Source organism: Rhamphochromis longiceps, linkage group LG11 (genome assembly GCF_057381845.1).
Source record: "Rhamphochromis longiceps isolate RC_006_pf linkage group LG11, R_longiceps_female_GT1.1, whole genome shotgun sequence".
Lineage (NCBI taxonomy): Eukaryota > Metazoa > Chordata > Actinopteri > Cichliformes > Cichlidae > Rhamphochromis > Rhamphochromis longiceps.
Window position 1 is genome coordinate 13,089,141 of NC_140567.1, and position 12,381 is coordinate 13,101,521.

General features: G+C 39.9%; 1 protein-coding gene across 6 annotated transcripts in view; it reads right to left on the reverse strand.

Annotated features, from left to right (window-relative positions):
- LOC146658656 (RNA-binding motif, single-stranded-interacting protein 3-like) overlaps positions 1 to 12,381 on the reverse strand; it is a 132,991-nt gene that overhangs the window by 52,288 nt on the left and 68,322 nt on the right. For all 6 annotated transcript variants that reach the window (XM_085422363.1, XM_085422361.1, XM_085422366.1 and 3 more), the window contains exon 4: positions 11,998 to 12,089. In XM_085422363.1, coding sequence (XP_085278489.1) covers positions 11,998 to 12,089 — 92 coding nt within the window. The remainder of the gene's footprint in view (positions 1 to 11,997; positions 12,090 to 12,381) is intronic.

Consider the following 12,381-nt stretch of genomic DNA (forward strand, 5'->3'; position numbering starts at 1 on the left):
CATTTCACTCTTAAACATTCACACCTACTTTCCTGCACAGATCATTTTTCCTTAAGAGGCCACTGAGCAGCTCTAATGGAGTTCTGGGGTTTCATTTTCTCAAGGACTCTGTGCAGTTTAAGTTAGCTTGGCTCTTCAGTGCCAAACACATGTTAAGCTAAAATGCATACTTCTGACCTTATCTTTAATTCTCAGCATGTCTATCAACTTTTTAAAAACAGAAATACACTTAGACACCAAATGCATATTTCATTTTCACACAGTCTACACGAGTGACTGAGCAGCCACTAGAGGATTTTTTTTTTTTTGCCCCAATACAAACACACAAACATGTGTACACATCTGCCAGTTGTGTGTTTTGTGCTTTCACATGACACTATTTCATCCTGATCAATGCCTTTGTCCTACAGACCCAAAGCTCAAAAGCTGTGGCCTGTTGCCATGGTTATCTCTATTTGAAACCAAAGGGATTAACCTCTGTTTGGCTTGGGAGAGAGACAGGAAGATAGAAAAAATGAGACAGAGGAGCAAAACGAGAGGGAAAAGGTGTAGGAAAAACAAGGAGGAGTGAGAAATCCAATGAGTAACGAAATAAGCCAAAGTGACAATAATAAACAGAGGGCCAGAGACACAGCAGTGTCCATTAACCCCCCAAAATGTGACGTGTTGTTTCCCCCCCCCCCCCCCCCCCAAAGTTTTCTGCACCACAGGGAGTATAAATCAACAATCACACTGCTGTTGGGTTGTTTTGATTAAGTAAAAATAACTGAACAAACACTGGGTACCATGAATTGTTTCTTCCCCATATTGTTTTTTAAAGCACATGATTCGAACCGTTTCTTTTTAATAGAAAGGACTGGTGTACCTGCAATACCAGAAACATAATCAGCACTATAATCTTACAAGTGACAAAACATAAAAACAAATCTGTGACTGACTTTATTTACATCTGTAATACTGCCAACTTGATCCCCTTCTTAAATTTTTCTTTTGGCCCAGCTCTGTTGATTTGGGCTACACAGAAACCACTGTCACACAGCACATTTCAAAACTAAATATTGGGATTCTCTCACTGAGATGTTGCCTTTTCATTTTCAGTTGTTATGCTTTGTTGTGAAAAGCAACAAAAGCCATAGATGTTACACGCTGAGAAAAACATAGTACAGCAAATGATCCTCTTTCTCAACTTCAAGAGTGAGAGTTTGAACCAAGGGCTCTGGCTGCAGAGTGTCTGTGTTACAGACACAGAAAGCACATGTAGAGACATTTAATGGAATTAATGTAACATGGAAGCACAAAAAAGAATTTCAGCTGCAGCCGTTTTGCATCAGGAGATGGGCTTTTGAAGATGCAACTTCATTTGCAGTATGTGGTCGTTGTGAAGATGCGTTTTCAGTGTGTGTTGCTGAGGAGCTAAGATGAGAGAGTAGAGATTTTCTCGCCATCTTTTGATGTCGGGACGAGGGCACAGTGGGGCCAGCTGACAGCTTGTTGGGCCAAGGTTATTTACTTTTAGAAAGGGAAAACCAGCCTGAGTCAGCAAACACTAAAGGGCAGTCACACATACGCACATTCACACACACTCATGCGAAGACACATGCACATACAGATGAACATGAGCATGCCTATGTACGCGCATCCCACCCTTGCCGAACTACACACCTACACACGCAGCACCAAGAGTTTAAATAGTCTCATCACAGGAACACCATTGAGAAAACAGCAGTCTAATTACCATCATATCCTCTACCAAGGACACCTCATGATGGCAGGCTCATACTCATCTATTCATTTTACATGTACAGACCACATCCTCCCCTCTTACAAAGCCATTATGCCTTAACAAGGGTTCTTAAACCCTCCCAGTCCAAACTGAGCAGGTTTAGTGTCCTCCTGAGACAGAACCTTGTTAAAGCTGCGTCATTAGGAGCAGCCGCAATAACCTGGCCTGTCTTCTATTTCAGGGGCATTACCCCAAATTGTGCATGTATAGGATCTGATAACCAGGAATAAGCAGTGAAATAATTAATAATAACCCCACTACCAACACTCACACTCCACACACACACACACACACACACACAAAGGAAAAACCAGAAGCAATTACATATGATTTATTATAATAGTATGCATAGCAGCAGAGAGCCAACCACCCTTATATTTAACATTCATAGGATGAGCCAGGAATTTTTACCCTCATGCTGAACTTTGGTTGCTAATGTCCAATTTCCTTTCTCTAGTCAGAATGTGAACGTTCCTGAAGAAGGACAGCCAGTGGCTGTCATTAGGATTCTCAAAGTTCTTGACATTATCAGTCATTTTCATTTTTAGTTGCACCCTCAAATTAAGCCAGCCAAAGGTCATAACGATGGAGTCTGGTCATACGGTTCTTTTATACTGAGCAACATTATTTATGTCCTTAGCAAGCATTAACTCAACTTGGCACATTTACAGAACTGATTATATCAGCTTTAATATAAACAAATTCATTGACATTTAATATATCATTTTGTCTGTACTGAAGTTCCACCTCTACAATCTATTTGCATTTTGTTTATATTTGCATCCAATATAAATCTGAAGCATTTGGTGTGTATCTAGAAAAAGATCTTGAAATGAAACCTGGGGGACATCCCATGTTAAATTGCTAACTTTTTCAATAAACTAGAGATACAATCAAACAGATGACAAGGCTCATATACTTTCAGTAAGTAAAATAAGTACAATTTTGTTTCTATAGGACCTCATCAAGATAAATATCAAAGTCCTTCATACAAAAATATTAGAAAAAAAAGTTAGCCTAAAGTATGTATAAAAATATGGTTTTAAAAAGAGATGCACATTTTTGTAATACAAAATCTATAAATCAGATCTCAAATTATGAGGATTTTGCCATAAAAATACAAACCTCCTTAAGGAGTTACAAATAGACCCTCAATCAATCAATTTTCCTGTAGACTCCTGGTGGAGCATAGGGCCGCAACAACACCACGGCAACGGACTGTTCTGGGCCGTTCTCTTCAGCTGGGTCCACGTCATTCCGGCGGCCTTCACTTCGCTCTCGACAGATCTTCTCCATGTCTGTTTGGGTCTCCCCACACAAATAGACCCTGGATAATTAAAACTTGTGACATCTTGATTCTGTTGTTTTCATTGCTATAGAGGTATGTGGTATCACTACACCAAGATCTAAAGAGCTCTCTAAGGCCTTCAAAAATAAGCTCTGTCTAGCTTTGAGTCTGGCAAGTGACCCTCCACCGCCCCACTCTTCTCTGGAACAGACTGTTTGATGCCTAAAGAAGTCTACAAGAACAGAAACATTTGGTCACACTAAACTGCAAGTAACTCGCAGAGTGCAGATCAAAGAACTTTTCAGTACAAGAATGTCAAACCGGCTGTGAAGTATGGCGGCGGAAATGTTATGCTGTTTGGGGTTGCTTCACTGCATCAGTACACAATCTGCAGTCTGATTCCGTTACACAAAACAGCTTAACTATTAAGCTTAAGTGGAACTTGAGTTTTTACTTGAATAATAATAAGAACATTAGTGCATCCTCACATGGCGAAAAGAAGAAATAGATAATCATGGAATGACCTATTGCAATGGAAGGGATTTAAGAAAACTTGTGTCAGGGACACAAGGATAATTCTACAAAACTCCAAGCAATCATTCTGCTAAGTGGGCAATACTCTTTATCAATGTTTTTGCTCCAGTCAAAATTGGAGAAGATGTTAAACAGCTAAAGTTTGCCTGAAGGATATGCAACGAGAGACAGATGATGCAGACGAAGAACAGTTTATGCAACAGGAGTGAAACAGACTGCAAAATAATAAATGTTGACTACGATGGACTACCCCCCACCCCACACACACACACACACGTTTCCATATATACATACATATAGATCATTTTTTATTTCTATAAATACACACAGAATTACAAGTGCATTCATTATTATTATATTTAGCCAATTTTCACTGTAGTGTTGTTTAATACACAACTTTCATCTCACTTTCAAACATGTTGTTTTTCTCAACTGTCCTAACCAATGGCTTGAAAAGAGATACTAGCATATATTTGGAAAACCCTTTCAAATTAAGTGTAGGTCATAAATCATACGTATTTATAACACTGTCAACAGAAAGATTAAGATTTCTTTAGGTACTTGTTATATAATTGTTGCTAACAACCCCACTCACACTACAACTAGCGCCATACAATTCACTGCAATTTATTATGTATAGTTTAATTGGAACCTTGTATTACAAATGTGGTGGAGTAGCTATAACATATCTAAACCCTCCATGTGTGAAATTGCACATTGTAAATAATCATTAGAAAAATACAACAGGACCAAGAGCTGAGGTAATTAACACAATACATCTCTAGCATACAAGTGCCATTATTTTCTCTGAAACCACAAATCCTTCATCTGAGTAAATGTTACAAGGACACCCAACTCAAATGTTATCGTCCCACTGAGTGGTCATTATCAGCTGTAATCAGTCTCAAAGATATCGCCACCAGGCATCCAGGTAACAGCAACTGGTAAGCATTGCAGGTGTCCAACTCAATAATCACCACAACTCTGTGCACCACCCTCTAAATCAACAAGCACAAATGACTTCAAGGATTTCAGTGAAGAGATTTTTCTAAATGAAGAGGCAGAATGGAGATATGCAATTGAAATGAATAAATACTTAAAAAATAGATAAGTGAAGAATAGTCAGACTGCATGGCAGAGCGAGAGGAAAAGGCTTCATTGGTTTTCAGTGGGCATGTACAGACTCAGACGTACTAAAAGGTTACAGCATTTGATTTGTGATATTCCACTCTAAAGGCTCCGTCTCTGTCTGGAGGAGCAGTTTGGCTACTGCTGTCCACAAAGTTTGATCGATGGCTGAATTATGCCGGACTATGCTGTCTGCCCAATGACAAACAACGAACGTGCCTGGCCACCAATAACAATGAGAGATGTGAGGACCGAACAGCCAATCAAAAAATAGAAGCAATAGTGTCCCCATAAAAAGGGACCTTTCACACAGCCTCTCTCACTGCCATTAATATACTTCACTCATATGTATTCCACTGAGTGTGTGGGGAAAAAAAGATTGTAAATGCAGCGCCACCATTTTCTTCCTCACACCCTCCTTTTCTGCTAGCCTTTTATTTCCTTCTTATACTTCCTCCCTCTCATAGTTCAGGCTGCCCACTCCACATATACTCCATCTCTCTCCACCCTCCCTTGCTACAGTTTGGGCTTCCCACTCCCTCCCTCCATCAATCACCGCACGCACCCTCCCTCGCTCCAGCAGCCCACTCAAAGGCTAATTCCACAGAGGGAGAAAATGTGAGGATAGGCATTTTATAGTGTTTTCCAGTTATCTCTGTCCTTATAGAGCTGTTCTCAACCCAGCTCCATCAAACCAAGCACCACCCCCACTCTCTAGCTGCCTACTCCATCCCTCCTCTGTTCATGGCAGTACTTCCCTCATTCGTCTTTGTTTTCCGTTCTCTCGCGGGTAATGCTGGGGTGAAACCAAATCTGAAGGGTTTTTCTTAATGAGCCATTCAGTAGTTGAAAAGCATCTTACTCTAACAAAATGACTGAAAATTGCTTGAAATGTATTATGCAATTCCTCTAAAATAATATAATTTCACATGTTATTGCTGTAGCTGATTGCATTCCATTGCTGAAATATGAGGCTATGAAGATGTAATGCTTTCATTCACCACCAAACAAATCGTGCATTTGCTTGGGAATCCATCCTTTACTGACTGTCTTCTTAAACATGACAAACTTCAAATTCATCCCCAACCTGTACTGATGTTAGCAAACATGATTGTTAGCTTGATTCCATTTCCATGACGCTCTCGCTCTATTTTAGTTCTCTTTCAAAGTGACTCAGATTTACTACAATGTACTGGCTGCGTTTATAAATCAGAGGGCAATTATTTGCAAATCATCAGAGTCAGATAGTGCTTGTTTAGAGACAAGTGGCCTCCCACCTGTGGAATCGCTTTGGTCCACAAATACTTGCAATTGGTCACCAAATGTGAAAATAAATCAGTGCAATCAGTGGCCAACCAACAATTTATCCCAGTCACAAGCACCTTGCTATTCTTTTTCTTGGCCATTACACCAGCTTCATAGTGCAGCGGTTTGTACATTTACACAACAGGCGATAGATCCCAAGTTTGAGAATAGGAGGAAACAAATCCCTAAGAAGGTTGTGTCAGGAAGAGCATGTGTTGTATGGAGCCACATCAAAAATGTGGCTCCATCTGCTGTGAGGAAGGTAAGATGTCTGGGAAAAACTACTACTGCTGCCCACAGAGACTACAAAACATATAGCAAATTAAGTTATGAAGCTAATAACTTAAGTTAACAACCAGGGACTTTGATCTATACATACATATGTGTACACACACACACACACACACACACACACCCTCTTCAGTTGTCTCATCAAAAGACCTATGGAGGACTCAGTACAGAACAACCCATGACAGCATTTGCATTATCTAAGCCGCAGCATTTGGTGTAAGCAGCAACAAGTTTGCCACAAAAGAAAAAAGTATCCTCTGTTTTTATTGCCTGCTCTGCCATCTCAAAAAAGGCAAGCATTTTACTGATATTACTTTTGTTAATGAAGCATTTATGAGCCAGGGCCTTTCGAAAGAATGCTCTTCGCGGCTGCATATTGCATAAGCTCAATAACCTCAGGTTCTTGCAATCTATCCTTTAGCGGTACTGTACACTGAGGAGGGAGAAAAAAAATGTCACGAACGGATAATGAGTCACTTATCTTTTATTAACATCTTCAATGTTTACCATTTTTGTTATTCAACTAGAACGTTGACATTATACAGATTTATAAAGGTCTCTACCAAAAACAGTATACGTGTTCTCGTGTACTCTTTATGCTCATATACTAAAAGACTTCAGTTCTGTTTTCAGTACTCTAACATTTACTGTTGTGTAAGTAATCTTTTTTGATGGCATAATACACAACTTAGTAAAGCAGTAAAATGAAGAAACTGTTGTGTGTCACTAGGAATTATCATGATTACTGTAATGATGAGAAATATTTTTTCATTAGCAATGCAACCGCGGCGCATTAATCACCCAAACACCTATATTCATCTTCATTTTCCTCTCAGTCTCCCTGCCTCTCACGCTCTCTCCCCCATCCAGTCCATCTCTTTCTTTTGTTTTCTCACTTATCCACTTAACTCCTACATCTCTCTCCCATCACCCTCTACGCACACTAACATAAAAAGACACATGCACATACACGCGCACACACAAAGCCAAGGGATGGTAATGCAGGGTTAATATGATTGGAAAGCAGCTGATGGTTGTGCACATTCAGGCCAGATTACATTTAATTCGATTGGGTTTCACTCACTAGGATCCCTCCCATTCCTATTTTCCTTTCTGTCCTCCTCCTGAATGTCCTCTTCCTGCTATTGTTTGGCTAGGGGCTGTCAGGTCTAACAAAAAGACAGTAAATTCAGCTTTATAACATCCTTAACCACTCAGATCTGAGCAACTTGCAATGCAAGTTGATGGCATGTTTTTTTTTAAAGAATATAGAAATATTATAGTTGATATCTCTGAACACAAATAGAGAATCCAAATACATTTTGTTTAACTGCACAGAGACAACCTTCTTTGTCATAGCTGTGTATTCAAAAATAATCTACATAGTTTATAAAAAGAAGAGTCCTCTAAAGAGATGGGTCACTTCAGATTTTACAACAGAAGAAAGGAACATTACCATTATCACCTAGCCCAGGGTTTTCAATTTAAAACTCGGCTTTTCAGTCACAGGCTGCTCTTTACAAAGCAGAATAACACCAACATTTACATTATATGTGCTGGCTGGTGAAAGTATTCAGGTGTATTACTGTATATCTGGCTGACAAAATAAAAAATACACTCAAACAAATGGCTGAAAGAAAAAAAAGAAGAGGAAAAAAACAAACAGGTTAGAAACAAACGGGTAACAGAGTGATAGACAAGCAGGAAGCAGAGTGGGGGGAAAAAGAAATGCTCTTGTCTTCCTGTGTATGTGTTTTTGTCTGGTTCATCTTTATTTTATGTCTCAGTTGGTCCTGCTGGCCACCTCTTCCCATCACTAACCTCAGCTGTCAGACACACACAGACAGCCACATAAAAGCAGTACACATGCAAGAAAGCTTGCACACACCGTTTATATCAGTAAATAAAGTCCGGGGGAGCGAAGGAAGAAAGGTAAGAAAGAATGAAAGAAAGAAAGAAAAGAAAGAAAAAAAAAGAAAAAAAAAAAGAGGCAGATAAATGACAGTCAACCAGTGTCGTTAACTTTACGAGTGCCCGTTTTCTTTCTACCCTTCACACACTGTCCTTTCTCAACCCTGTAACTAACGACTCTGGAGGAGGCATTGCAGCACCTGCTGCACACATACACACACGGTTTGGGGGGAATGTACAACAGAGGAAATGGGGAGGGTGTGTGTGTGTGTGTGCGCGCGCGCGTGGGGGGGGAGCAACTAAACCAACCCCTAAAATAGGATTAAATGGTGGGATTGGGGGTTAAAAAAGAGAGAGAGAGAAGTGAATACAAAGACAGGAGGTGCCAAGGACAAAGTGGAGGGGAGAAGAAAGAAGGGAGAGAATAAGGGAGGGAGGTGTGAAGTGTCACTGCCAGTAGTACCATCTCTCTAATTAGCATAGTGACCTTGGCCCTGTGTAACTGTTATTATATACCCACCCACCCACCCACACACACACGCGCACACACGCACACACACACACACACACACACACACACACACACACACACACACACACACGGGCTTAGGTGATTTTGTGTTTGCAAAATAAAATAATGCCCTGATATGAATGTTAATATTCAATACTTTCACATTGCTGAATGTTCTTACAGGGCTACACATGCTTTTCACAAAACATTTTGTAGTGCATAAAATGCAGAGAAGCACCGATTCACATATTGGTTAAAAATCAGAGCTAGAATTTAAATCATTCGCTGTACTCTGTGTAATAATGTTAGGGGGATTCAACCTACAGATACTCTTACAAAAAGAAAGCAAGAATGAGGCTGGGAGACAGAAAAACTAACTGTGAGTGAGCTGGCGAGAGCGTGAGGGAGTACAGCTGTAGAAGTAATCATCTTTCAGGTCAACAGTAATTACCAAGAAGACTGAGGAAGTGAGTATAGGACACACGCACATACACACAGTTTCTTGTCTCTTCTCTCATCTTGGCTTGCTGTGTTTTCTTCTCGTCTCATTTATTTCACAACCAAAACATGCACCTGCTACAAAAGAAGATGTCAGTGCAAGCTGCAGGGTTTAATGGATAAAGGTTTCTCGCAGTAAATCCAGTTATATACACACTAGCAGTCTAATCTTGCTTCAACTGTGCTCTAATTAATTCATGGGTGATGTCAGGAAGTTACTGTAATCATGGCTAACACGGACTGCTTACACTGTGACATATACTGCTGCTTCCAGCTCTATTTTAAGCTATTTCCAGCGTCTTGCCCTAAATGCAACCTCTCAGCACAAGCCCCCTACATCTCTTAAATTATCTGACATGCAGCATGATGGTTCCCGTGTTTGGTTTTCCTGCTGCCCATTGATTCGTTTCTGTCGTCTGTCATGTGTATAAACCTGTCTGACATTTCTGATTCGTTGTCTTGACTGACCAAACTGCTGGTTCGGCATTTAAACAAACACGCAGATAACACTAGGGATGGCTATAAGCATTATGTGGTGTAGTCCATTTCTCTTCTGAGCTCCTGTAGGCACAAATGCTTACATCTATGACATATCATCTCGTCTCCCGTGTAGATTTATTTGTCCAACAATGGCTCTTAAAAGTGGTTTTTTATACAACACAACTTTTAACTATTTATACCGTTGCAGAGGAAGTTAAGCAAAACCTAGATCCTGGGATCTGTAGATTCACAATCATGTTTGCCTTTTCCTTTTTTTTAATATAAAGAAAGGAAAAGAGAAAAGATATTTTAAGAACCAGATCCACAGATAAGCAATTTCCATGCTCTTCTTGTCTCTACAGATTCATTTTTTTTATTCATCCTTCCAAACAAGGTCAATGATATAGTACTTCCTCTCAAAACCTATTCTATCCCCAGTTACTATGTTCAAGTCTCTTCCAATCAGTTTTAAAAGGCAGTAGATCTCATGCTTTTTACTGTATCAGAATATAGTAAGCCTCTGTGCTTCCTGGTAGCTGGGAGTAACTATAAAATAAGAATATAAAGTTGTGAGATATAATTTTTATACTGTATAGGCTGCATAGATCAACACTATGAGACTTTGATACAAGTAGGAAAAATGTACGTAAAGAGCTTCAGGGAGCATCATGAAATATCCCACACCATTTATGTTCTCAATATGGGATTATAAGCCTGCCTTTATTTATCTGAACAATTGCTTTCAACACAGAATATGTTTTCAGATATTTAAACCTAATATGCATATGGCATGCTTGGCTAGATTTATCTTTGCAGATTGGATGCTATGACATTTAAGGCCAGCACTGGCTCAGTAGTGACGCTATCCAAACATCCCAAAACCCCAAAATAGGTAATATTTGTCTTAGATGTTTCATCCCTCTTTAAAACAAGCTGATCATCTCTCTCTCTCTCTCTCCGCCCTTCACTTTGTTTGAAAGACTCATCTTGCAGATTAGACGCAACATCAAAGCTTACCGTCTCAGCTAGCCTACACAAAATCTCATTGTACTGCTATAAGTTTTCAATTGTCAGTCTCTCTAATTTAAAAAAAAAAGTTGCTCAACTTACAAAATGTTCAAGGTTAGGCTTGAGATGGAACATCCTCCATCAGTGTTTTAAGACTGTAAGATTTATTTACTGCTCACTGATCTGGGAAAGTTATGTGGGACGTCAGCAGCTCTTCTGCATAATTAGTTCATGAAACTGGAAGAAGTCTGTAATTTCATTTGAAATGGACTCTTTGCCCTCCGTTCCATCCCTCCAGAGAACTCAATCTCCAAGGAGTCGAGGGTTCTCCCCTCTATAACAGCTAAACACATCAACCCTGCTCCTCCCTATCCCAATACCCCCCCACCCACCACCCCTAAGCCGTTACGAACAAAATAAGAGATGGAAGTCTAATGAAAAGAGGTTTAATAGAAGAGCAAGGCAAAGGTGGCTCAAAGGCTTGCTGCTGTTTAATTCAATGGGATGCTCTTGGTGCCTGAAGACTGGCCTATTTTTAATTGCACTCCTCTCTCATTTAGAAAAGGAAGTATGCAGCAATACAGCTTTAATGAATCTGAAAACAAGACAGGCTATTCACTGTCTCTCTGTCTTTCTCTCAGGCAGGATAATGTGATTGTGCTGGTTAGGTCCAAGTTTCGTCACAGCATTGTTGTCCTCTAACATGCACACATGCGCACACTGCAGATTAACCTGCATGCTTTCCTTAAGAGAAAAGAAAGATAGGCGTGTTCCCTGCTACTATGCAGTCTTATAAGATATACTAACATAAGGATATAAATTTAACAAACACCCACTTTCTCTAATCTCATCTGTCTTTCACACACGTTTTTGAAAATAAAACAGAGCATTACTAAAGGGCCACATAAGACCAAAAAGCAAAGAAAGATTGTGGGAATGTAGGAAGGCAGTCAAGCCTTAATCTGCGTCATTTTGTTTGCTTGCCATGAAAAAATTAACTCCAGGACTAATTCGATCAGTAATCTCAAACCGACTCAAGCAAACCTGCACCTGTCAGTCTCGAGTCAACCCAAAAGTATTACTCGCGTGTAAACCAAGCGGTCACGGCAAAAGTTTTGATCATCTCATTTATGTCATCGCAAGCTATTAAAAAAAGTAATCTCACCATCTATTATAATCCGTTTTCTTCAGGAGTTACAACACCACCTCATCAACACCAAGTTAATCAGACCACAGACTGGAGCGTGTGACGGAGCTTACCTTTGCCATCTGTGCCTGGACTCCGCTGGCTTTGAGCGAGGCCACAGCCTTCTGAGCTGCTGCAGGGCTGTCGAAGTCCACAAAACCATACCCTGTACACACAACAGAAGTAACACAGATGCAGAAAGTGTCAGGAAGATGGAGGATGGTAAGGAGGAAAGAAAAAAATGATTAAAAAATAATCAGGAATGGGTAAAGTTCTGAATAGTGCTGAGGAAGCTCACTACTGATTTCTATCACAGACCTGAGGCTGTGTTTTCAGTGCATTAATGCAATAAATATGTCGAAATATAGTCAGGTCACGTATTTAATGAAAGCTGCTAGTTCTCCCTTTGAATGCATTTTTGCACAGAAGAAAACTGGTGATACAACAATAACTATACC